At 47.4% G+C, this 27244-nt stretch overlaps 2 protein-coding genes across 3 annotated transcripts in view; one reads left to right on the forward strand and one right to left on the reverse strand.

Annotated features, from left to right (window-relative positions):
- The window catches only part of SIGLEC15 (sialic acid binding Ig like lectin 15), a 14394-nt gene extending 10082 nt beyond the window's left edge, over window positions 1-4312 (forward strand). Inside the window, exons 4-7 of the mRNA XM_024734723.1 lie at window positions 1-225; window positions 1285-1665; window positions 2882-2912; window positions 4231-4312. The exon at window positions 1-225 is cut by the window's left edge and continues 5 nt beyond it. Coding sequence (XP_024590491.1) covers window positions 1-225; window positions 1285-1665; window positions 2882-2912; window positions 4231-4312 — 719 coding nt within the window. The remainder of the gene's footprint in view (window positions 226-1284; window positions 1666-2881; window positions 2913-4230) is intronic.
- Window positions 4313-12725: 8413 nt separating this feature from the next.
- EPG5 (ectopic P-granules 5 autophagy tethering factor) overlaps window positions 12726-27244 on the reverse strand; it is a 123291-nt gene continuing 108772 nt past the window's right edge. For both annotated transcript variants that reach the window (XM_024734679.1, XM_024734678.1), the window contains exons 39-44: window positions 26984-27128; window positions 21308-21550; window positions 19770-19986; window positions 19045-19260; window positions 17247-17361; window positions 12726-14784 (exon numbers count right to left, since the gene is read on the reverse strand). In XM_024734679.1, the coding sequence (XP_024590447.1) occupies window positions 14602-14784; window positions 17247-17361; window positions 19045-19260; window positions 19770-19986; window positions 21308-21550; window positions 26984-27128 (1119 nt within the window). In that variant the 3' untranslated portion in view covers window positions 12726-14601. The remainder of the gene's footprint in view (window positions 14785-17246; window positions 17362-19044; window positions 19261-19769; window positions 19987-21307; window positions 21551-26983; window positions 27129-27244) is intronic.

A 27244-nucleotide genomic window follows, 5' to 3' on the forward strand; every position in this document is an offset into this window, starting at 1 on the left:
CGGTGTTCCGGTGCGCGGCGGCGCGGAGCAGCGAGCTCTGCCAGACGGCGCTCAGCCTGCACGGCCGCTTCCGGCTGCTCGGCAACCCGCGCCGCAACGACCTGTCGCTGCGCGTCGAGCGCCTAGCGCTGGCCGACGACGGCCGCTACTTCTGCCGCGTCGAGTTTGCCGGCGACGTCCACGAGCGTTACGAGAGCCGCCACGGCGTCCGGCTCCGCGTGACCGGTGAGCGCGCCGCCCGCCTCCCCGCCGCGTCCGAGGGCTCCCTAGGTGCGGGCTCTGTGCTGGGATGGGAAGGGGTACAACAGGCACACCCCTTTCTCTAGAGCAGGGGGTCTCACACCTGGCGATGGCTACGGGCCACCCGGGAAGTTGTTAAAAAATGCCACCGAATCCTGGCCCCAGGAAGGGCTGGGGGCGGCCTGGGTTGGGCCTTGTAATGAAGCTCGTAGAGAGTGAATATGCCCGAACAGCTCTCAGACTAGGGGGGAGAAAAACAAGGAACGGTCACCTTAAATATGGCAAGGACTGCAGTGGGCTGTGTGCACAGAGGGGGTGCACAGGGAGCCCACCAAGTGCCCGGCACTTCTCTAGACCCTGTGGTATAAAGATGTGGGAATCAGGATCCTAGAGCCGTGGTTCTCAACCCTGGCTGAGCATTGGAAGGACCTAAGGAGCTTTGTAAAAATCCCGGAGCCCCCCTGTGGGGGACCCAGGCGTTCTGGGTTGAGTTTGACGCTGCCAAGAACCTCCCATGTGCCCTTGGGCTGGCTGGGCCGTCTCTCTGAGTGCATTTCAGTTTCTTTGCCCTTGTCCGCCCCAGTCCCACAGTCCCAACAATTCAGTGAATCGTCTCAAGTCTAGGTCCTGGTGAGGCTGTCTGGGAGTGAGAGGTGCCCTTGAAATCACTCCAGCAGACTGCCCCCAGTCGTGTGCTACCGCAATAGTAATGATGTTTAGCGAGCACTTGCCCAGGCACCCCACTTGTCGAATCTTCTCAACAGCCCCGTAATGTAAGTGATCCCCATTTTACATGTGAAGAAACTAAGGCACAGAGCGGCAGAATAACTTGCCTAAGGTCACACCGGTACTGGGACCCAAGCATAGTGGCGCCGAGTGCCTCTTCCTTCCTCTCCGTATCACCTGCTCCCCCCTGCCTCCCTTCTCCAACGCTCTGGGCCAAGGGGACGGGGAGGCTGCCCCTTGCGCTTGCCTTGCCCTTTGCCTGCCGCTGCTCTGACCGCACTTCGCTTCCTCCCGCTCCTCCTGGGCCGTCGCCCGCAGCCGCCCCACGGATCGTCAACATCTCGGTGCTACCCGGCCCGGCGCACGCCTTCCACGCGCTCTGCACGGCTGAAGGGGAGCCGCCACCCACCCTCGCCTGGTCCGGCCCAGCGCTGGGCAACGGCTCGGCCTCTGTGCCGAGCCCAGGTCAAGATCACGGCCATCAGGTGACCGCCGAGCTGCCCGCGCTGGCCCACGACGGCCGCTACACGTGCGCGGCCTCCAACAGCCTGGGCCGCGCCGAAGCCAGTGTCTACTTGTTCCGTTTCCACGGTGCCTCCAGGGCCTCAGCAATCGCCCTCCCGCTCGGCGTGCTTGGCCTCAAGGTGCTTCTGCTGCTCGGCGTTCTGGCCGCCCGCGCCATAGCCCGCCGCCGCCTAGGTGGGTGCGCCCCAGGCCAGGATGGGTGCGAGGGGCGGCCGGGGCTCTCCTCCAGGCTGACCACCTGGCATGACACAAGCAGAACATCACTTATGCACCTGTGCATCATCTCACTTTCCTCTCCCTGCATCAAGCCCAGGAGGTGGGAACCAGCGTGAGCCCATTTTACAATCAGGAAGCTGAGGCCAGAGAGGTTAGGGAACTTACCTCTAGCCTAGAGTCAGAGAGATGTAGACCCAGACGATATAGCTCTGAGCCCATCTCTTTACCAGCACCCCATTAATGACTCATCCGGAAGGGTTCCGACCAGGCACAGGCTTTCCCAAATAGTACCATTTCATTCGGTCACAACAAGCAACCTGAGCAGCTACTATGTGCTGCAAGGTGCTGGGAATACAGAGATGAATAGGACATGGCTCCCTGCTGGGTGTGTGCTCAGGAGTCAGCAGATAATCGGCATAGGTGCTGGGATTACAGAGATGAATAGGACACGGTTCCCTGATGAATGTGTGCTGAGGAGTCAGCAGATAATTGCAGTCTGCATAGAGTGCTACCAGCCCACGTACTACAGAAGCCCAGAGAGTGTGGGCCTCTCTCTGATGGGGCATCCAGATGGGGGCTGGGAGGGAAAGCTTTACACAAGTAAGGGGAGGCTAAATCGAAAGCTATAAGCAGGTGTGAGCTAGGAAAACAAGGAGCTAATAGTACTCCTAGCAGACGGAACAGCACGTATAAAAGAGTGGAAGCTCGAACTAGCAGGCCGTCTTCAGAAAGCTGCCGTCACCCCTCCCTACTGTCACTAAGCTGGATGGGAAATTTGCTCTAGGCCCCGGAGAGGAGACTTCCCAGAGCCTCTCAGACCACCCAGGTGAGTAGCACCAGCCTCAAACTCTCCTGGGATGAAATCCAAAATTTGTCACAGTTGCTCTGGCTACCATCTTTGCTGGGGCCACACTGGCTTTCCGGCAGCGTCTTCAAACCCACCAAGCGTTCTGTGCTTCAGGGGCCTCAGAGAAGCAGGTCTTCCTGCTAAGTCGGCTCCTCACTCCCTGTCCTCCCCGGTAATTCATCATCTTTCAGGTCACTTCTTCGCATCCTGCTGGCTAGCTGTTCCCTCCAGACCACTCTCCTCAGTGGGGCGGGCTGGACAGCGGGGCTTGTAGCCCAGAGGCTACCATGGAGATTCATGCCTCCTCTCTCTCTGTCCCTCACACAGAGTACCCAGTCACCCAGGACGCCTCACCGCAGTAAGTAAGCTCGCCCACCCCCACCCTGCCCCCCTGTAGTCCACCCCTGGCCAAGGGGTGCAGGCTCCTCATGGAGGGCAGCCTGAGAAGGAAGAATGGGCAAAGGGCTGGGGCTGGGGTCCCAGCCCTGATCAGGGTCCAGGCCCTCCCTGCAGCCTTCCCCCCTACTTCAGTCCACCAAGCCTGGCAGCCAGACCGGGCCACGCTGACCTGCTCCCCACGTTCCCAGCACTGACTGTGGGCCTCACACTGGCCTATCTTCCGGACCAGCTGCCTGGTGTCCGTGGTGCTGAAGGGTCATTTTTCTGGGTCTGCCTTATCTCTGCACCTAGCTGTGATCCCTGGAGGCTGCATTTCCTCTCATAGTGCCCAGCATTCTAGAACAGATCCACACAAAAGCCACCATTAGGCAATCATTCTCCCAGACACCCTGCTGAAGGCTTTGCAAGCAAAATGTCATTAGAGGTTCTGAGGGCTTGGTTGAGGGCTCACAGACTCAGCTAGGAAGCATTGACCCTGCCCCCTCTTGGTGTCTGTCCAAGTGAAGGCCTGTGTAGGAGACGAAAGCATCCAATTCCAAGACCTTGTCCGAGATGCTTGGGGGAGGCAGGCGGGGGATGAAAGCCTTCTCTAGGACCCTTTAGACAAGCCCGGGCACTCCCGTAGCGCCGTTCCCACCCAGGCACAGGTCAGCGAATGGTTTAAGCAGACGAGTGGCCCCATCTGAACAGGAGTGGAGGCCAGGAGACCTTTAAGGGCTGTTGACCAAGGCTGCAGCTGGCTAGGTTTCTTGGCTGAAGATGGCAATAGAGAGGGCGGGGAGATGGGGCAGACAGAGGCAGGGATGGCCAGAGTGGGCAGCACAAGCAAGGGAGGGAGCCAGCAGGTCTGGAGCTGGCGCCCCGGGTGCCACCTACTGAGCTGAAGATGGGGGGTGGTGTGTGGTGAGGATCGCACGAGCTCTGTGGACTGTTTATGTTTGAGAGGCCACAAGGATGTCCCGGAAGTCAGGAAAGCGGTTAGGGTTAGCAGGAGGCCCGGCCCGGAGGTCAGGACCCCAGAGATGGTTTTTGAAGCCACAGATGAGATCCCTTTGAGAAGACAGAGACTCTGGGATGCTGTCACCCAGGTGGTCCCCTTCCTGGTCTGCAAGTTCTGCCGCTGCCCTGCCTCCAACCTTCGGTTAATCTCCAGGCCTTGTTGGATGCAGGCCCCCGAATCCCCTCTGGTCCCTCCTTCCGCCCCTTCCTGGGCTGTGGTTTGGGCAGTCAGAGACCCCTCCTGTTTGGGTGGTCAGCCAACTTTCTCCTGTCCACAGGCCCCAAGCTCAGGAGTCCAATTATGAAAATTTGGGCCAGATGAGTCCTCAGGGTCCACCAGCAGCCGTGTGTTCACCTTGAGGAGCCCATTGGCCACCGGCATCCCCTGGACACCATGAGGAATGAAAGCCAACATGTGGCTTGGCTGGGATGGCCCTTCCTGGCTCCCAGGCACCTTGGAAGCCCTAGCCTGGCGGCGCCCTGAGGTCAGGACCCTACTCACAGAGGCTCAGAGGTCTCCTACGTGGACTTCTGTCTCCGAGTCCCAGAGATATTTCTGTCAACGCAGCAGCATTTTACGCGCATGCGTGTGTGTGTGTGTGTGTGTGTGTGTGTGTGTGCCTGCACTCGCACATGAGGCCAGGTGACACTTCTGCAAAGCTCGTCTTGCCTTTGCTTACCTAGAACACTATAGTAAAGGAGGCAGGACCCTGGTCAGAGGGGTCTCCAGGCCCAGGCTCCATCCTCGTTCTGTCACCGACTTGCTGTGTGGACCAAGGCACTTTTTTCCATTCTTTGGGTCTCTGTTCGTCCACTGTTGAACACCAACAGTAACAGTCTTCTCTGCTGGCTTCGGGCTGTCAAGGTCTGAGGAAGTAGTGGATGTGAAGGGACTTGGGGCAGTACAAAGCTGTCTACAGGTGTGAGCGGTGTTACAGGCTCCTCCTTGCAGAGCGACCCTGGGACATCTAAACTTGGACAAGCATAGCATCCACACCGGCCTCGCTGGGAGTAAGGATTCCAGAGGGCAAGTCTGGGTCTGGGCTGTGCCACCCTGTGGTCCCAGGAACATCAAATCAGCAACAAGGAGAAGCCCGGTATCCCTGGCCCCTGGGGTCTCCTCTGTGACTGTCCCACACTCTGCCCTCCTCTTACCCCATCGGCTCTCTGCACAGCCTTCAGCTGGGAACTCTGGGAAAAAGGAACAAAACACCCATCATCTCAAAGCATGTGGAATCCACTGTTCTTAAGGACCAAACTCTGGGAGGTGTGAGGGCAAGTCTGGGCCAAGGGTGTCCATGGATAAAGCAGCTGCAGCCCTGACCTCTCTACCACCTGCCTCTTCTCTGGATGTGCACTGGCCAAAAGCACCGGCCATTTCCCATTTGCCCGAGTGTTGCCAGGCTGACTGCAGGGTGCTGCCTTCCATCCTCACACTTGATTGGTTTAGCTCCTGCAGTCTTTGGGGGCAGGGAGAGGGGGAGGAGGCATGCTTGGGACCCAGGCGAGCTGGAAAAAGGGCCACAGAGATATGGGCCTTCAATGGGAACAGACTTCCTTCCCTCCACAACTTTTCCAGATGCTGCAGTGGTAAATTGGAGTCACCTACAGTGAGCATGGGGTCCTCTCTGCTGCTTTCCGGGGAGATGGCATGAAGGCTGAAGGATCTTCACAAGTTAATAAGCAGGGTGGTGGGTTACAAGGCTCCTCACTGGAGCCTTCGCCAGAGCAAAGGGGTGATGGCGGCTCATGGTTAACTTGGGATCCACCCAGGAGGCTGTGTGAGTTGTTAAGAGGTCAGTGGAGTTGGCATTTGTACCTCTTTGTGCAGGGATACTTTGGGCACCTCCATCAAGAGTCCTGTATCGTCAGGGAAGGGCACGGGTGATGTGTCTTATACCATCCGCTTGGTCTTTGAGGCCAGTTCCACAGCCAAGAAAAAGTGATAGGAATTACTTCTTATGCATTATTTTGTGCTAGCAGTTGGCCAGGTGTTTGGGGATATAGAAATGAATAAGGCTGGCCTAGGTCGTGCTGCAGTAACAAAGCCAAATCACAGTGGCCGAGAACAATTAGGGTTTCTTCTCTCCATAGCTGCATGCCCGGCACAGATGGGCAAAGAGCTGTGCGCATTATCCTTACTCAGGGACCCAGGCTCCCGGGGATCCACCCTCTCTAATGTGGATTGCTGGGTTGAAGATACAAAGAAAGCTCTAGAGGGTCTTCCACTTGGGGTCATAGTTCACTGGCCAGAACTAGCCACATGCCCCACTCTCCTGGAGGGGCTGGGCAGCGTGACCCTTCACTGCACCTGGAAGAAGGGAAGCCGGAGCATTTGGGAACAGCCCTGACAACTCCACAGGAGGACCCTCCAGGGGTACTCACGCTCGTGAGCAACACAGACTAGTAAGTGGGAAATCACGTGAGGGCATCAGTCTGCTGGTGGTGCTGTGGAGCACGTACAAAGGGGTGAGTGACCCAGTCTTCGGAAGGCTTCCTGGAGGAGGGGACATGGAGATGGTACACACTGGCCACAAAAATGGGGGAGAATGGAGGTTGGGCGGTAAGAAAAAAAAGTCATTCTAAGCAGAAGGGTCGTTCTGAGCAAAGGCCAGGAGGTGGGACACAGGGTGCTGTCTAAGCAGTTGAAAGTTGCTGGGGCACCAGGGCAGAGACAGGTGTGGCTGGAGCCGAGGCCACAGCATGGAGGCTCCTGGGTGTGGAGGGCTCGGCCCCAGCAGGGACGAGCAGCTGGAGGGAGTCAGGGCGCCTGCACTGCCTGCACGGCTGCTTTCACTGTCTGACCACTGCTCTGCTCCAGACCCACAACACCTTGGGGCTGGGGTTTCCACCTTCCGACCCTGGGCTCTCAGAGCAGCGTTTCCCAAGGTGAGTTCCAAGGATCGCCTGTATCAGGAACACCTGGGATGCTTGCTCAACTCCCCATCCTCAGCACCACCTGGACCACCTGAACCACAGGCTCTGAGGGCAGGGTCTTTAGACAAATTATCCAGGGGATTTTGTCCCTAACTTTGTATTATGATCATTTTTCAAATACACACACACAGCTGAAAAAGCAAGACGATCACCCAGGTACCCACCACCTACATTCAACACTTACTAACATTTTGCCCTATTAGCTTAATGCACAAGTGTGTGTATATGTTTGTGTGTGTGCGTTTGGCTGAACCACTGAGAGAAAACTGCAGACATCACAGTACTTTACCCTTAAATACCACAGCTGTGTCTCCTGACAAGCGCATTCTCCTGCATAACCTCAAGGCCATTATCACATTTGAGAAAATTAACAATTATTCAATAATATCATCGTACAGCCCACATTCATATTTCCCCAACTGTCCTTTTTTTAGCTTGTTGTTTCCAACCAGGGTCCAGTCGACTCCAGGCGATTTTTAAGCAAGATAGGTTGGAGACTCCCTCTGAGTCAGCCTGACTTGTAAGGGTGCTGGCTGCCAACCCGGTGGTCCTTCCTGCGGTGTTTGCACTCTGGAATAGGGCTTCCTGCGGGCTGAAGCAGCAGCATTCCTCTCTGCTGCAGGGTTTCGGACACAGAGATGGGCCATGGGGAGGCACAGTTCAGGAGGGACAGGCACAGTTCCTCTACCGATTTGCTCACAGCGCCCAGGCAGCCTCCTGCTCAGCCTCCGGATAAAGCAACTGCTAGGGGGAGAAGGGGAAGGTGGTGAGGGGACTGCACTTGACCATCATCAGACCCCCTGGGCTCACCTCAGAGCCAGGGAGTCCTTCCCAACTCTCCCCTCTCAGAGCACCCAGATGCCATCGGTGGCAAGCAAGGACCAAGCCACAGGCGGCAGGCTCGGTCAGCAGTGTCCTGGGCCTGAGAAGTGACCTAGGAGATTTGGTGTTTTGGAGACAGGACTTGGCAGTGTGGTGCAGGGGAGAGTGCTCTGCGGACATGAGAGGGGCTTCTGACACCCTGCAGCTTCCCTCTGTTCCCAGCCGCCCACCAGGCTGCTCCTGGAGGTAAGCAGCAGGAGGAAGGGCGACTACTGCCCAGGTCCACCAAGAGCCTAGCACACCTTCCCTGCCCTCAAGGAGCTCATGTCCTAAATTTTAAATTGAGATGTATCTCCATGAGAACCGTCCACGAGATAATATACAATGAAGGTAGGCCTGCCTTGGGACAGAAATGACACTGAGTGGGGCTGAGTTTTTACATATATACATATGCCCCCTCACCAGACTGGATGACAGAGCCAGGTGAAGGCAGGGCTCAGCCAGCCACAGGGCCTTCAGGCCAGGGACCTTACAGACCATGAGTTGGGGTCCTGAGCTTTGTCCCACCTCCAGCCTGGCACTTAGGTCCAGTTCCATGCCCTCCACAACAATACCCCTCATTTTCTGGGGGTCCCTGTGATCGTCAAAGTTCCTTCCCTTCCATGATCCCAGGCAGTTCTCACTAAAAACCCAGGAGACAGGCAAGGCTGCAATTATCCTCATTTTAAAATGAGGCAAAAGTCTCAGGGAGGAAAGTGACCTGGCCAGGGTCACACGTGCTTGTGACAGAACAGCTCTGGTCCCAGCTCCTTCCACACACATGCCTCCTTCTCCTTCCCAGGTTCTCACATGCCTTTCCTCCTCTCCTGTGCCCCTTCCTCTTTGTCATAGTTTATGAGCTAAAGGGAGAAAACACGGTCTGCCAATACAAGGATACAGAATTATTTGGGATTGGAACTCCCTGGTTTTCCAGGGTTTGGGCCGCCAGACCTTCTCTGTCCCCAACTCCCACATGCCAGTGAACTCAGAGGGGCCACAGGGCTAAAGATTTCCCCGGGAGAGGCCCTGTGGGGACACTCACCTCCACACCTCCGCTAGAGGCTGCTGGCTGGGACCTCAGGTGGAAGAGCAGAGAGATGGGGCGGGGAAGGGGAAGGAGGAGGAAGAGGAAGTGAAGGGAGGGAAGGTACAGAGAGGGGCCTTAAGAAAGGTTAAGGAGGACGTGTCAGGGACCAGGTCAACTAGAGCAGACTGAGAGAGTCCAAGGTAAGTCTGGTCCAAGCCACAAATTTAGGCCATTATTAAAATATGGTGTCCAGGAGAGAGATCAGGTTGGCCCCTCTGACCAATAGGCGGGGAATGTGGGTCTGTCTCCTAAAAGGGTTTAGGCTAGCAAAGGAAGACCAAGAGGGAAGAGGGCTGTCTTCAGAAGAGAAGCAGGTTTTGGAGGAAGATCTTGGCTCCCTATCCTTAGGCGAAGGACTCTCATTTGCCCCATGGTGACATGGACCACTTTGGAGCTGCATTTCTTTGGGCGTTTCCCAGCAAGGAAGCCCACCTGTCTAGAGACAGGTGATTCCTACACTAGTAGGAGGTGGGACAACTTGCCTCTAAGCCACTTTCCAAAATCCTGTGATTCTGTCTGGAGAAGGAAGCCAAACCCAGACAAGGGCGCAAGGGTTGGGGAGACACACAGGGCGCTGTCCCAGGGAAATCCCAAACTTATGTAATCCCAAATCAAATGTGCGGGCCCTCTCACCATACTTTGGCCCATTCAAGATGTGTCTTAATGTAATGGAAATGAACACTAAGGAAGAACTCCCTGGCATTCCAACATGAAGTGATTTCTGGAGCAGACTGTGACCAAGCTCAGGTTGCACTGACCTCCCTGGCAGCTTGGCTGCCCTCCCAGAGGCGCCCTGCCCCCACCCAGGAACTCAGGCAGTGGAAGCCTTTGTGCAGCTTCATGTACCTTCTCCTACTAGGATCACAAGCACATTACAGACCTCAGGGCTCTCCTGAACTCTCTGGGGTCACCAGGTGGTCCCCGTCTATGCCAATTCTTAAACCCCCAAGTTTTAAGTTCTCTTTGAAACTAGAGGCCTCACCGATCGTGGTGAAATGTCACAGAATATAGATTCTACCCATTACAAGCTTTATAATTTCACATTTTTCTTTTTGTGATTTTTGGATGAAAAGACCTGCCAACCAACTTGCCCAAAATGAGATGTCTACCACACGTAAATTAAATTTGAATCTAGTTTATTTGCAGAATTTTACTTAACCAATTCTCATTTCTTCCTGTGTTTCATCACTATATAAAAACTCATCCTTTGTACAAGCAAGTAAAATGCCAACAATGAATAAGAAGTGAATATTGCACATTTAATGACCAAAATAGCTTGTTTTTAAAGGCCACACTAGGCATGTGGGTAGGAAAAAAGAGCTGAACACATTTAAGATGTATTTGCTGCCACTTGAGTAATTTAAGCCATTGAAAGAAAAATAAATCCTAAACCTCAGTGCTTGGCAGATATTACATCAGTACATTAAAAAATAAAGTTATAATGAACAACATTCCTTAGTGGTTTCATTACCCCAAAATAGGGTCAGTAGTTTTTTTCTCAAGTTATTGTCATCAGAAATCAGGAACCTATCTAGACTGAAGGAAACTTCAACTACCACTTCTATAGGACACGTGATGCCTCTATAATGTGAGAGGGTCACCACGGACCAGGATCATCACAGACCAGGACAAGGTCAGTGTTAGTGCCTGGCTGGATGCCAAGAACTTTACCCAGCACAACCCAGATGCAAATGGAAGATGACAGGAGGGAACTTTTTTTTTTTTAAAGCATCATGCTTATTTGCAGCATCGTACTCTCCACTTTGCTTAATAAGACAAAGTTAACTAAGCAGAAAATTTTTCAGCTCTAAATAAAATTTTACTAGCTCAGAATAAGGAGTAAAGTCGGTCCAAAATGCAGAGCAGACAGTTTTGAAGGATAAGTGCAAAGTGCCTTGTTGTTAGACCTGCAACTGATGATAAACCGAGCTCTGGAGCTTGACTTACCACTGATTGAACGTGCCAACCAGAGGGCACAGCTGCTGAGAGCTGATGCTGCCCACATGTCCAGGGGAGCAAGCTTTGCTGCGTGACCCACACTAGTGTGGCTAACCCCCAAAGCAGAGACCAGGCTGAGGGCACATAACCTAAGGAGGCACACTCTCTCGGAGCCAGCAGGCAAGTGCCACCTTATATGTGTGCCCTGGGTGCCTCATTTGTTTTACCCAAGTCCTGACCCTACTGTTTCTGGGCATGGCCCTCTTCTAATAACGTGGGCTAATTTGGGCAGTTTTCCCAAAGGGCAGCCCTGGCAGACATCATGGGGGCAAAGGACTAACTAAAGGCACTAGGCATTTCGTTTGACAAAGGCTGAGGGCTGGGCGGATGGGCAGGGTCAGAGGTGTGATGAGGTATGAAAATTTCCAAAGGTCTGAAGGTCTGTCAGGAGGGGGCAGGAGAACAGCTCCAGCACAACTATGGCCAGAGTTACCAGGAGGCCAGTTTTAGCCCAGTATAAAGCAGAACTACAACCAAGCTCACCAATGGCCACTTGGGCTTGTCCATGAGGAGCGGAACTAGTGACCACAGGAAAGGGCAGAGGAGAGGCTGGAGGATCAGGGCTGGGATCCCTGCTGAGTGGGAGCTGGGACCAGATGAGCTTTAATGCCTCTACTGACTTCAAAAGTCATGATTCTATAACATCTGCTTCGTGCTCCAGAAATTATTCATTTCAGGTTTAAAAATCCAATAGACGGACTTCCCTGGTGGCGCAATGGTTAAGAATCCGCCTGCCAATGCAGGGGACACAGGTTCGAGCCCTGGCCCAGGAAGATCCCACATGCCGCGGAGCAACTAAGCCCGTGAGCCACAACTACTGAGCCTGTGCTCTAGAGACCGTGTGCCGCAACTACTGAGCCCGTGCTCCGCAACAAGAGAAGCCTCCACAATGAGAAGGCCACGCACCGCGACGAAGAGTAGCCCCCATTCGCCACAACCAGAGAAAGACCGTGCGTGGCAACGAAGACCCAAGGCAGCCAAAAATTAATTAAGTTTAAAAAATCCAGTAGAAAACTGTGTCTCACCTTCACTCGAAAGGAAGAAAGGCCATGGACACTCTCACTTGCACAACGTGGATACACTGACTGGGAGGAAGGGGGTTGGCACTTGGTTAAAGAGAGGGTGGGCTGCTCAGGGGTTTTCATTTTCTGGACCCAGCTTCCCCCACCTCGAAGAACTGAGAGACTCAGGCAACCTCGAGGAGGCAGACGTGACTGTGCCAACAGGCTGATCGTGAAACCACCAGCGACTCGTGCCAGGAGCTTCAGGAACATGGAGGGTGGGCCCTGGCCCCATTAGGCTGGGCAGACGCATCAGCAGAACCTCCCTCCCTGGCATCTGTGCCTGCAGCTTTCTGCAGAGTTAGGAAGGGGAGCCAGGAGATCAGGGGGTCGAGTGTGCCTCTCTGGCCCGTCCTGTGTGAACTGCAGAAAGAAGAGTGGAGAAGAGCCCAGGAAGCTGCTCTGCATCCCCATCTGAACCGGAAGCCACTGCTGGCCACGTATGGGCAAAGTCTGCACTAGTGCACCTTCAACGAAGCTCCAGCACATAGGTGCCTTGGTCTTACTGACCCAGGTATCAACATGCAGCACTGCTAACTGTCTCTGAAACATGCCCTGCGCTCTCTGGAGGTGACTATTTTGCCAACAAAAGCTCATTATTCCTGAAAGCCAGTGGGCAGACCGGTCTATTCTTTCCCAGGAGGCTACAGCAACATTGCCACCTTCTGAACTATCTTAGTGTCGTTAAAGCAATTTCTTAGCCCAGAGCCTCTCATAGGAACCTATGTGGTGAGTAAACCTTCCACTGTTAAGCGTGAGAGGAAGTACTTTTACCGACCATCTCTGATGATCAAGTTACAGTGTCAAAAAAAACAGATGACATCAGGCATAAAAAAATCTGCATCAACTTTAACAACTGAAATACTTTACAAGATAGTGTGATATCCCTAAAACTCGGATTCTTACCAGCTACAACCAAAGATTGATTTATTTTTTATAATTTTTACAGAGCAAATACATTATAAATATTATAAACCTTCAAAAATTAAGATTAAACATAATTTTCTTTAAATGTATGTACTGTCACTCAAAAATTTCATTCTAGGATACCAATAATTACATCCTCCTCAAAGAAAACAGCACACAGAATATTTCCTCTCATAAAATCTTTGTTGCCAAATCAGCCATGGAACTGTCCACAGCTTCTAAAACGTGTTAACAAGGAAAGCTCTGAGATGCATCCCTCGGAGATGGACACTTAGTGGCCTACAGAACTTGAAGGCTAACAGGGATGATCTTTACCAGAGCATTTCCGTGGGGCAGAACTGTTCTGTCCAACTAAAAAGATTCAAAATAAAGAACAGCTCCTACACACTTCCAAATGTTGGGGGAAGCACCGCAAAATGATATTTGTAAAGAGATTATCACTCAGTTAATCTACACCCCAAATCCCCCTGCTAAAAGCTCTCAGTGACTAAGACATTTTTATGTAAATAGCCTCGGGCTATAGATAGCCTACAAGCAAAAGACACGTTAGGCCAGCTGGACAAACAAATCAATTTTGAGCCAACAGAATTATGAATATGATGACAGAAGTCAAGGTGCGAATTCCGGGGGGTCGGGACATGACAAGAGCAAGCAGATGGCAGCAAAACACGCCAACACTGCGGACAGGCCTTGATAAAGAACGAACTGTTAACAACAGAAGGCACGTGACGATTAAAAAAAAGCCAAATTTCAGTCAAGTCTCCTGACCTGACCCAGTTTCCACCGACCAGTGTTTCAGCAGGTTTGCTAGCTTCATTTGAGTTTAAATCTGGAGTGATAAAACAAGCAGGAAACAGACAGTCAAGTTCTCTGTCTCTGTCTCTCAACAGCAGGACCTTCAGAGATCAAACTTGCTGTCTGGAAAGAGCTGCAAATTTACATGTCTACAGGGGCCAAATAAGACGTGAATGAAGGAGCGGGCTGGGGTATGACCAAAGGGAATGTACGTCTACAGTGCACTGGAGAGAGGAAGCCCTGTCTACACTCTCAGCCATGGAGATCAAACAAAACACATCTGTGCACGACATGCTCCCCACAGACCACCAGCATGCACCCCCAATGTAGACAAATGGCTCCTTCTCTATGAGGACACATGGCTGGATAGAAATGGACTTGTCACCATCTCTACTGTCCACTATAATCAGGATCAAGTGGTCACATTTTACACAACGACTCACTTTGATTCAGCATTCTTATCTCCCTTCTGAGAGAAAAATATAATAATTTAAGCTGGTATATTTCCCCACGTTTGAGAAATGCAGAAATTTTCAAAGCTTTTTTACTTTGAAGGAACACAATTGGGATTCAAAAGTGAGGGTTCAACCCGATTCCCAAAGTAGTTATATCTGGCACAGGAGTCTTGACATTTAAATGAGACAGGAAAAGACAGAAGTGGAGACATACGAAAGCACCCCACCTGGGGTCTCATGAGATGACTGGATATTCGGCAACTGAGAGTGGCTCTCTACCCAAGGAGAGCTTCGTAAGTTCTCTTGCTGGATGAACATAAAAATTACAAAGTCCCTGGAATATTTGAAGAGCTAAGGACACACACATACACATGTGCACATGCACACTTATCTAGCGCCCACCAACTCGCATCTCAGTCAACTAATTCATTGGCCAAGCTGCAGTGAAACTGAGCAAAGTTATTTGTGCGACAGCGAAGTTAAATGTAAACATAAACAGCAACAGGTTTATCAAGAGCCTCAGTGTTACTATCGTATGTTGTCCAAATAATGCACTTCTGGATAGAGACAGTTCACAAGAAGAGCCAGGAAGCTTTTCCCATCTTGGAGGCAATGGCCAGGACGCTTTATAAATTGTGCGGCTTGCAATATCTGATCCTGGTATTCAACGTACTGCTTACTTGACGTCAAGGATTCAAGAGCATTCAGAGCCTAAAAGACACGGAAGGCAAGAGGGTTAACCACATGGATGCATATAACATGATTCCCGCAGGTGTAGCACACCTGCTGACGTCATCAGGTGCAACTGTGAGCCTCCAGGGAAGCCTACAGAACTGGAACTAGATGTCTCAAAGGCAGGCACTGATCAACCACAATTAGAAGGAGGCCGGCAACCCAAGCTTCTCTGGCGTCTGCCGCCTTCCACATCCAGCCTTCCCTCTTCCTGGCCTGTGCTGTTTCCCAACCCCTCCCCGCAGAGTGCCACTGCTGCAGCCAGGCTGTCTTCCTGCTTTGTCCTCCCTGCCCCAGTGCCAGCACTGCAGCCCTCCCCGCCAGATCATCTACTGCCTCTCTTCCTGGAGACTCAACCGGAAACCACGGGCATCAGCTTTAATTTGCAGTTGGGTTTGTTCTCAGATTACAAAGTAATGTCGTACTAAACCGTGTAACTAGAAATTCAGAAGAAACCAGTGGCTAAGTGCTGCCAAGGGTAAATGATAAGGTTGTTCTATCAGCCAACAAACACAACGGACAGATCAAGTTCCTCTGGCTTCCGCCCAACAGAATTGACATATTCCCATGCTTCTCTTCGGGAATAAAGAAAAACATTCTTTACTTCCATAATTTTAATTTTTCCTCCCTTCATACTGGGAGAAGACAAGAGAAAAAGACTGTATTTAGAGAAAACAAACAAAAAATCAGAACAACGGTTCTTGGCGGGTAGGGAGTTTTGTTTTCCAGCTATACGAGCTCACCCACCCCTAGCATTCTGAGTGTGGACTGTGAAGTGCCACTCTCCTGCCTCTCTCATTTATGGGGACCACTGCACTAGAGGATATAGATTAAAAGATGGAATTTGCTTGGCTCAGTATATAAGGAGGGAGAAGATTTTTTTGAGGATGGTAAATGAACAGGCAGCTTAGAAATAAATTACCAAGTGGTTTAAGACAGAAGTTTTGGGGTTGAAAATCAACAATGGAAGGGATTTTGGTACCAAGCTAACTGCTGTATGAACGGAGTTAATCTAAGAACAAGAATCAGTGGGAACAGGCACTCCCACTAACCACAGCGTCCATATGTCTCTCTCTTTCTCTCTCTCCCCTTTCTTTTTTAAAAAGAACGGTCTACTTTGACAGTTTGCCTAAGAATAATCATTTTATACAAAGCTGACTTCTTTCCAGTCTGAAAACCCTGATGACAAGTATGTCATCGCTTAAGTCTAAAGGAAGGCCGGCAAAGGCTGGCAAGGACTGGGCGACCTGCTGGCTGCAGCTAAAGCAAAGCTATGCTCCAGGTGCTGGCGGGCACAGGAGAGCAGACTTCTCAAATGCAGACTGAAATGCATGGCACTGACTTCACAACCGCCCCCTGGGACACTCATCTGCCCACTTGTGACAGCTCTTATACAACATTAGGGATGCAAATGGTGGTTGTCTAATCAGCCGGTGACAAGTATCGGGTACTGTACAAACCAAGATGCCTGTGAAGAACCTGCTGATTTTTTCGCTTCATCTTTGCTCTTAATACCGAGATATCACACTGTACATGGCTGGCTCAGACATGACAATGCCGCAAAAGACAAGAGCTGAGGGGTCTAAGCATTTACCGTGTACAGAGACAGTACTGCAGAGCAACAAGAGCGTGACACTGGACCCAGACAGGCCCAGTGAATCCCAGCCCCAGCCCTCAGGGGCTGTGTGATTTGGGACAAATTACTTAGTCTCCTTCTGTCTCCATTTCCTCATCCACAAAACCAGGATAATAAAAGTTCGTATTGTATAGGGTTGTTATGAGAATCAGAAGAGTTAAAATTTAAACTCGTTAACATCAAGTGAGTTAAACTTACAACAGTGCCTGGCATGCAGTAAGCACTCAAGAATGCCAGCCATCGTTTTATATTATATACCTTTCTACCTGGCCAGCCTGCTTATGGGTGAAAATAGTTATGGGGATGGGGGACCACTGCCATGTAGCCTTCCATGTTTTCAGAACAAACTATTTTTCACAGCTACCATTTTGTCCATGTCAGCCAACACTGGTCAACCCCCAGACTCACAAAACAGAACCACCGCCTTGGCTCCAAGTTAAAGCCCAGCTAACCTCTATCGGTCTCAACCGTAGTCTCATCTTCTGTGCCTGTCCCCAGCCCCAGCTTGTGACGGGTCAGCACACAGTCATGTCATCAGAACCAAATTCGATCCTAGATTGGCTTGCCCATGGCCTTGCTACTTCTACAAGGGTAGTAATAGGGCTCTGGGCAAGTGCCTACAAAAACTGGTTGAAAATCCGAGGCAGATACACGTCAACCATTTTCCAGTTAGGAGAGCCCGCCAGACAGTATGCTGTGCTGCTGCCGATCATCATCACCAGGTCGTCACGTGTAAAGACTACAGGTGCCACCCCCTCCTCCTGTGGAAGACGTCTAGCCCTTAACCACAAAGCTTTTTACTGACCTGCTGAGCTTTCAGGGTCAGATGTAATTCAGAGCTCGGCTTCAAACGGATCTGATCCTTGGCGGGAACCTGAACTGAAAGAAAGGCAGCCATGCCTCGGGCAGCCACTCGGAACCTTAAGTGTTAGGGAGGGATTAGAAGAAGTAAATGACTATTAAAGTAAGCATTTTAAAATAAATACCATATTTTCTATTAAAAAATAAGATGAACACATCTCCAGACCTACTGTGCTTGTTAGCCTCTTCAGGAAAACTGTAAATATGATCAAGGAGTCTTTATCTGCCCTTCCGTTATCACCACCCAAACAATGAAAACATAATCCAGTCTCAGGAATGAAAGTGCTGGCAGATACAGAGTAACTGGAACTCTCAGCCACGGCTGGTGGGAATGTTAAAAATGGTGCAGGTGCCATGGAGAACAGTTTGGCAGCTCCGCAAGAAGTTAAATGTAGGGTAACCATGTGACCCAACGATTCCACAAGAACCGAGAACAGGTGTTCTAACAAAAACTTGTAAATAACTTTCACAGCAGCACTATTCACAATAGCCAAAGAGTGGATACAACCCAAATGTCTATCAACTGATGAATGGAAAAACAAAATGTGGTGTGTCCATACAATGGAATATTATTCAATCATAAGAAGGAAATAAGTACCAGTGCATGCTAAAATATGGATGAGCCTTGAAACTTTATAGGAAGTGAAAGAAGCCGGACGCAAGAGGCCACGTATTACATGATTCCATTTATATGAGATGCCCAGAACAGGATATACATAAAGTCAGGAATCCATCAGTGGTTGCCAGAGACTTGGGGAAGAGGGGAATAGGGAGTGATTGCTTAGTAGCTTAGTAGCTATTTCCCCGTGGTGATGGTTGCACCAACATTGTGAATGTACTAAATGCCACTGAACTGTACATTTTATCATTTTTTTTTTCTGGCCACACCACGCGGCATGCGGGATCTTAGTTCCCCGACTAGGGAACGAACCCACGCCCCCTGCAGTGCAAGCACGGAGTCTTAACCACTGGACTGCCAGGAAAGTCCCTGAATTGTATATTTTAAAAGGGTTAGCATGAAAATTTTATGTGACGTGTATTTTACAATTTAAGTGAATCAAATCACAGTCCTGCTAAATTCTACCACAAACAAAGGAGTATGATGTTAACTGGTTTGGATTGGGTGGCTCCCAAAGTTGCAGCAGGCTATTCCATAAGTATGCTGACAACAGAATAGTAAGAATTCCTTTCAAACCAGATAAGGCCTTTAAAAGAAAACCATGATGCAAATAGTCTTAGGAGATAAACTGGGGCTAGTAGCAAATTCTTTCACACCTTGGAATTTTTAGCGACAAATTTCTCATTACTTATCCTTCTAATCAGTTAACTTCTACTCATCTTGACTTAACAATTCTGCTAGACGGAGTCCCTCATGGGACCTGGGTTTCCCTGACAAAGTGCTGGCAGTGAAGCAGCTGACCGCGGTATTTTAACCTAACCTTGCACACCGTCACTGGCTCAAAGACAAAAAGTAATGTGTAGTGTGGTCAGGTTACCAAGTCAAAATACAATGAGATACTGCTAAAAAAAAGTCTTTGAACATAAAAGTTGTTTTAAAACGGAAAAAATAAACACCCTTTTTCAAATATAAAGATGTAATCAGGCTCTGATTGTTTTCTTCTTAATCTCTGGGAGGACCCTAGCTCAGCTCCTAAATAGAAAATCTACCAAGTATCGCACCCCCTAGGTATGTGCAGGTGTCTGTGGCCCGTTTAGAAAAGCAAGAGCAGGTGCTTCCTCACCTGTTAGACAAGGGCGACTTCCGGCCCAGCCCAATTGCCCTGAGAATCCCTGAATTGAGCCTCTCCTCGGCCAGCAGGCTCTGACGGGCCTGAAGCATGAGCAGAATTCGAATGACAGACTCCGTCAAGACCGAGTCATTCTGCTCGGTCTGAACCAGGGACAGCTGCAGGACTTGGTGCCACCACAAAAACAGCTTTGCTTCTTCCTGCATAGAGCTGGGGGCGGAGAGGGGGGAGGAAAATCAAATTCAGAGTAGATTCTTTCCACTCTCATTTAACTGAAAGTCCACACATGAGTCTTAAGTGTAAGGGACGTTTAGTACTTTAAAAGCTTAGGCTGACAGGTAATGCTGTTAATAAAGTATTTGGACAATAAAAGAACAGCTGACATTTATTGCCCCTTCTACATGCCAGACAGCATATATGAGCTCGACGTCCTTTCACTTAATCAAGTGAGCTAAACGTTGTTGCCCCTACTTAACGGATATGGAAGCTAAAGGTGGTGCTTCAAAATACCCGTCTTAGGAAATAAAACGCCTGCTCAGAAAATCGGCCCATGCAAGGAAAATCTTCCTAAAATAGGTGTCACTGTACCTCATAGCCTTGTTTGTTTCTTATGTATCACTTGGGTCTGCGCACTTAAGTGGACATTAACTTAAACCCAAATTCAAGCTATCCCAATCCCATGGGTCGGTCGGCTGTAGGCAACCGGAGGGCCAATATACCTTGGATACACCTGTTCCAACCACTGGCTTAAGAGAAGCAGCACTTTCATTTCGTTCCTTAGCGTCTGCTCACTATTTAGACACTGAAGCAAGTAGACATAGAGAGTCAAGTAGCTGCCGAGGGACAGGCACTCCTGCAGAAACTCTTCAATGGTGAGCTCGGGAACTTGAAGGGACACCAGAATGGGGCCCCAACCTAAATTCTGATTGAGGGAGCCTAAGAAAAGAACACCAAGAGGTAGAGAAAGGTAAGAGCAAGAATCAAACTATTTAACTACTCTAATGAACCTTTTCACTTTAAAAGCTTCAGTTCGAGAAAACACCACTCACATTGACCCTGGAGGGCCTGACAATGCCTCATGGCTTGGACTGGAAGCCCTCACTCTAAATGCCTTTGTCCTGGCTGCCAGTGCAGAGGGTATCATGAAGTCAGGTATCATGGCTGCATTTTCATAAATCACCTCTTTCACCATATTATGATCATTAAAATCTCATGCAGACACCGCCTCTCCCAGTTATCTAAGAGTTTTAACTTTACCTGATACCATTTTTAAGTATGCTATGAATACTTATGCTTTTCCGAGGGGTATTATTATTACTCTATCCTTCATAAGCATTTTTTAATTATCAAAGTTTAGTTTGACTAGTATCTTGACAGAAATTCTTGAAAATGTTTCACAAATTGAAAAAACAAATTTGATTTTAGCAACAAACAGTAAATAAATTTGGAGCAAGAGTGTTATCCTAATGGTTCTCAATTCTTTGGGGGGAATGGGAGCAGGGTGACATGGTGACACACATAGCACCTTCCACAGGGGGACATGGGAACATGGATTATTCACGTGTTGTCAAGAAAGGGCGTGGGCAGGTTGCAGGCACTTCCTAGCATTCTCACTCCAGTACCCTTCGTTCTCCCCTATTGTGTGCACGATGATGTATATCTGGGTAACAGAGTCGAGAAGTACTGCTCTGAGCAATTCTTTTTAACCAGATCAGGCTGTTTCCAGAATCTGAGAGTTTAGAGGTAGGAAATAAGAAGACAAAGCGGGAGTGGGGGGCGGGAGGGGAGGTGGGAAGAGAACTCCGTAATAGTTTAAAACACATGACAAAATGCAATAAGAGGACATATGAAAAACTTTAACAAGTGACAAAATAGAGAAAATTAATACAGTGGATCATTATTATAAAGATTCTGGTATATAGCATTTGTTTTTAGGACTATGACTAGGCCTATGACATACACAATTTGACTACCATAAAAGGATTGGTCTGACACTCCAAAACCCACATAAAATGAATTAGAGGTTCCCTCCCTTGAAACATGATGGTACCAACATGGGCCAAAATTTCTCATGCTAACTGCACATCTTTATGAAGAAAACAAACTATATTCTGAAACATCAACAACATTTACAGAGATATTAGAACAGTACAATCCCTCAACAGGAAGGGTCTGGAAAGGTATCTCCTTCAGATAAAGCTTTAATCTTCCTTGGAAAAATGGGTCTACTGAGAGCCTGACATGACGGTCCTCTTACCCTCTTTGAAGTAAGCAGTGATGCAGGCTTCCGTCGTCTCAGCCATGTGGCGGACGGAAGCCAGGCTCTGGCAGGCGGCTGTTAACAGGGGCAGAACCACCAGCCCATGCACTTTCTGCCCAATCCAGGTCTGGATACTGCCTCGGAGGAACTCTGCTGTTGGGATAGTCGCGTTGTTCATCATCATTAGGACTTCCATAAAGAGGCTGCTGAGGGCCATGTGGCGGGTCTGGCTGTCCAGATCTGAAGGGGAACATAGCCAACATGTTTGCAAAAGGCTGCTGGTATGACGATGTGAATGTGATAAAGGGAACAATGGTGCTTCAAACTAGCTGCTCTCCAGGGGCCAGAAGGAAAATCCTTCTGTGTTTAGCTTTTAAGGATAGGATGTGGCACATACATACTTTGTAAGAGCAAAGCAGGAACTACTGCGAGATCCTTGGTTACAGCGTGTGACCAAGTGATATTTTAATAAATAGACAAAATACATAGATGTCAGGAGTCATTTGGTAAACTAATTAGAAACAGTACCTCCACCCCTACCAATGCCAAAGTTGTAAATAATTCTAGAATGATTTACACAGAATGAAGGTTATTATTTAAAACTAAATATAAAAAAGTAAGGAAAGGAAAAAACTTTTTACAGACTCCTAACAGCAGCTCTTTTATTTCTTTGTTTTTTAAATAAGAAAAATGGACAGACTGGGTCTTTCCAAAATATTAAAAGGTGAAAAAAAGAATACAACACAAGAAAAAGAGCAAATTCATTTTAAAAGAGAACTGCAAATAAGTGACTGAGGTAGATTCCTTCTTCACATCCAAGAACAGAAAATATTTTTCACTGAGGGTGTGTTGAGGTAACTATTCATCAGGCATAATTTTTGAATTGTACACTTTATTTTTATTTGTTTTTTCTTTTTCGGCTGTGCCGTGCAGCTTGCGGGATTTTAGTTTCCCGACCAGGGATTGAACCCGCGGCCCTCGGCAGTCAAACTGCAGGGCCTTAGCCACTGGACAGCCAGGGAATTCCCTTCATCAGGCATAATTTTTGCCAACTATTTCTAATTCTCCTTGAGTTGGGTTCATTGTTTTAAGGGAATAGAATTGTGGCTTTCTCACCTCAAGTCTTTGGTATTTATGTTAACGCGAGTGGGGAGGTCTTATCACACCCATCAAACCAAATTCACCCACTTGCACAGTGTACAATAAACCCTAACTCAATGTTATCATAAGATATACTGATTATCAAGCAAGGAATTTTTAAAGCACTATATGTGTGTGAATCTACTTTTTTATGTATAAATATTCTTGGTAATAAAGGCCTTATCTCTGAATTCCAGGTGAATAAATTTTTTTTCTGATTTTTAAAAAAATTTTATTTTGTTATTGAAGTACAGTTGATTTACAATGTTGTGTTAATTACTGCCATACAGCAAAGTAACTCAGTTATACATATATACATATATATATATACTTTTTTCATAGTCTTTTCCATTATGGTTTGCCACAGGATATTGAATTTAGTTCCCTGTACTATAGAGTAGGACCTTGTTGTTTATCCATTCTATATATAACAGTTTGCATCTGTGAATAGTGATTTTAATCTATCTTTTAGTTATGATTCATGGGAACAAAAAATGATTGCAATAAGCCTCCTAATAGAGCGCAGCCTCTCCCCTTCCCATTCATCATCAACACAGCCAACAAATGTTGTTCTTAAAAACCAGAACTGATCCCATCACTCTTCTGATTAAGGTCTTTCTAGAACGCCCTTCACTCCTTTGCCTGGCTATTATTCAATCTTCATGGCCCAGTTACATATGACCAACTCTAAATCAATTTCTCCAGTATTGCCTGCTAATTCTTCTTTCTTTTTTTTAACTAGTTTGCATATCCCAAGCCGAGGGATATGCAAACTAGTAGATGATGTCAAACATTTAAAAATGGTTGTACCAATTTACTCTGTGATCAGCAGTATATGAGAGTTAACACTGATCCACATCCTCACCAACATCTGGTACTGAAAACTTTTTAATTTTAGCTATTCTGGTGGATGTGATACAGTATGCCATCAAGTTCTTAATTTGCATTTCCCTAAATATTAACAAGGTTTAGCATGTTTTCATATGTTTATTGGTTATTTGAATATTCTCTTTTGTAGAATGTCAATTTAAGGGTCTTGTTCATTTTTTTTACTGGATTGTCTTTTTCTTCCTTATTTTATCCAGTGTGACAATCTTAGTCATTCATAGTTAATGTAATTACTGATGTGAGTGGGTCTAAATCTACTATCTTACTATATGCTTCCAATTTGTCCCTCCAATTCTACATTCCTTTTTCTCTCTTCAAATATTCTTTTAACATTTTCATAGTGGTTATCTTACAAATTACAACATGCATTCTTGATTTTTCAAAGTCTGATGTTAACTGGTTCCCAGACAATGCTAATTTCCTATTACCTTCCCTACTGTTACCATAACCCAACAACACATTACTATTACTGTTTTATAGAGTCAGATTTCATTTAGATTTTCCTATACATTTACCAGTTTCATTGTTCACCCTTAGTCTCCTCCTATTTATCTTCTCTTTATTATCTCTTTCTTTCTAAGCAGATTTTGGTTATATTTTGTGGTTCTTTTTATAATTTCTTAAGCTCAGTGTTTAATTAATTTTCAGCTTTTAGAAATTTTAATATAAACATTTAAGGCCATGAAATTAAGTTTCACTTTAGCTGAATCCCACAAGTTTTGATGCTCTGTCTTTTTAATACAGTTCTAAATATTTTAAATTTCTGTTGCTATTGTTCCTTTGGTCATCAGTTATTTAAAAATTTGCTTCTTAATTTCCAATGTATAGTTTTTTCCCTCCTGGTTATATTTTGTTACTGATTTTTAAGTTCATTGCACTGTGGTTAGAATGTGTGGTCTATCTGATACCAGTCCTCTGGGATTGATTGAGATGTGCTTTAACCCTAGTAATGGGTCAAGTTTCTTAACTGTTCAATGTGAGACTGATACGGTGTGCATTCTGGACTTACAGGGTATATTATTCTCTACATACTCATTACATCCAGCTGTGCTATTCAGACATCCTATAGTCTTACTGATTTTCTGTCTACCTGATCCATCAGTTACTGTGAGACATGGGTCAAAATCCCTCACTGTAAGCAAATTTGACATTTCTCTTCCTAGTTCTGTCAATTTTCACCTTATGCATATTCTTCCTGGTGAATTGAACCTTGTATCAATTTCCAACGACTCTCTTCATTTTTAATAATGCTTTTTTCTTATTTATTTAAGTAATATATGTTTTTTATGTATATATGTGTTTTTCATGCAACTTCAGGGCAGGAACACACACAAGAGATTGTCTGGCTTGGTAATGCTTTCTGCCTTACAGTCCTATCTGTCTCATACTGATACAGCTGTACCAGCTTTCTATTTTAATATCTAATGTGACTGCCTTGTAGAAAGCTTTCTATATCCTATGCTTTAGATATACTTCTTATAAACAGCTTAAAACTGGATGTTGGGGCTTCCCTTGTGGTGCAGTGGTTGGGACACCACCTGCCAGTGCAGGGGACACAGGTTCAAGCCCTGGACCGGGAGGATCCCACAGGCCACAGAGCAACTAAGCCTGTGCACCACAACTAAAATAAAATTTAAAAAAAATAAATACATAAAAAACTGGATGTTGTTGATTATTAATCCAGTCTGACAATCTTCATCTTTTAACCTGAGCATCTGTCCATTTACATTTACCGATATATTTAAATTTTATCTTTTTATTTTGGCTATTTTTCTTACCTTCTCCATGTTTCTTGCCTTCTTTGGATTGAATAAAATTTGGCCAATCCTTTTTTTTTTAAATTTAATTAATTAATTTATTTTTTGGCTGCAATGGGTCCTCATTGCTGTGTGCGGGCTTTCTCTAGTTGCGGAGAGCGGGGGCTACTCTTCATTGCGGTGCATGGGCTTCTCATTGTGGTGGCCTCTCTTGCTGCAGAGCATGGGCTCTAGGCGCGCAGACTTCAGTAGTTGTGGCACATGGGCTCAGTAGTTGTGGCTCGCAGGCTCTAGAGCACAGGCTCACTAGTTGTGGCACATGGGCTTAGCTGCTACGTGGCATGTGGGATCTTCCTGGACCAAGGATCAAACCCGTGTCCCCTGCATTAGCAGATGGATTCTTAACCACTGTGCCACCAGGGAAGTCCTGGCCAATCCTTATCTCCTTCTACTAACTTAGAACTTACATATTTTATTTCTATTCTTTTGGTGAATTGCTTAGAATTTTTACCATTCATATTCTATGAAGACATAAATTTATTCAATCTCTTGACCCCCTCAAACAATATTAAAACCTTAGAATGCTTTTAACTCAACCTCCTTCTTAACTTACATATATTTGTGGTCATATAATTTAATGTTAGCTTTTGCTTTTTTAAACCCCTAAATGATGATTACTGTAGTTTTATACAGGCAGTTTTTATTTATATTTACCCACATTTCACTACTTTCTCTGCTTACTTTTCCTTCTTGCAATTCAAGCCTTTCACTTGTGATCACTCTTCTTCTACCTAAAGAACATGCTTTATTTAGTACTTTCTTTAGTGATGTCCACTGGGACAAACACGCTCAGGTTTCAAGGAAAACATCTTTATTTCATCCTCATCTTTGAAAGATGGTTCTTCTTAGTTTACAATCCCAGGTTACAAGTCATCTCCTCACAGCACATTGAAGGTGTTATTCCACTATCTTACAGCTTCCTCTGTTGCCAATGAGAAGCCGGCTGTCCTTGTAAATGTTAAATGTTGTTCCTTTGACCCCGGCGCATCTGCAGTTTCACTACAGTATGTACAGGGGTGAATTTCTTTCTATCTACCCTGCTTGGGATTTGCTGGGTTTAATGAATCTAAGGACTGTTGTCTTCCTTTCTCAGGGCAGGTTCATTTCTAACTCATCCTTACCCTGAGTATGCCACCCTGTGTGGTAATGCACAGGAGGTCCTTTCAGGCTACCATCTTAGGCAGGCCCTGGGCTTTATCATCTCCCCTAATCTAAGGAGTGTCATCAAAAGCCTTCAAGGTAAAAGCCAGCCTCAGTACTCCATCTACTTTTATGGGTTCCTCCTTTTACTTAGTTTCTGACTTCTGAGATTTTCTGCCACCTTGTCAATATGTTTAATTTTTGGTTTCTTAAAAACATTTTATCCAGCATCCTTAGTTGTTTTCAGCAGGAGAGGCAATCAGGATGTCCAGTCCACCAAACTGCTAGGAGCACAGGTTCTCATATGAAGTTTCTTTACAAGCCTACAGGTGATTCTGAAGTGCCCTCCCAGTTAGGAGCCAAAACATCCAGGAATGCTGCTCGATGGATGGTCTCTGGTTATCTCCTAATCACTATATCTAGTCATCTAACTTAGCCCTCAGTCCAGTTAACCTCACACCAGCAACTGACAGTGTCTATGCCTCCTCAAGTTCTTACCACTCATGCCACCCCACCCTGGCCAGTGCTGAGATGACAAGTGTCCCTATGGTCCAGTCATCTCTCTGACCACTGCTTCTCTGTAAACAGGAATGACAGTGTCCCGACCATCTTCCTGATCTCAAGATGCCTTATACACAGCAGGAATTCATTTACTGAGTGAATACATGACTCCACCATAGTCACTTACCAGGTGGTTTAAAAACAATGATATCATCCAAGAGCTTACACATTTCCTGTTCAAGGACTGCTAACGTGATTTTTCCATTTTGTTCCAGGGAGCTGAGGAATTGTACCATCTGGTGAGTGAAGGCTCGGCATTTTGGAACTGCATCCTGACAATAAAAAAAGGATCATTCAAATGAATCCATGCATGCAGTGTTAACTGGATATTCCCTGGGAGCACAGCACTGCACTGGGAGAGGACAGAGCAGTGAGTCATATGAGGAAA

This window comes from Neophocaena asiaeorientalis, unplaced genomic scaffold (assembly GCF_003031525.2).
Source record: "Neophocaena asiaeorientalis asiaeorientalis breed wild unplaced genomic scaffold, Neophocaena_asiaeorientalis_V1.1 scaffold322, whole genome shotgun sequence".
Classification (NCBI taxonomy): domain Eukaryota; kingdom Metazoa; phylum Chordata; class Mammalia; order Artiodactyla; family Phocoenidae; genus Neophocaena; species Neophocaena asiaeorientalis.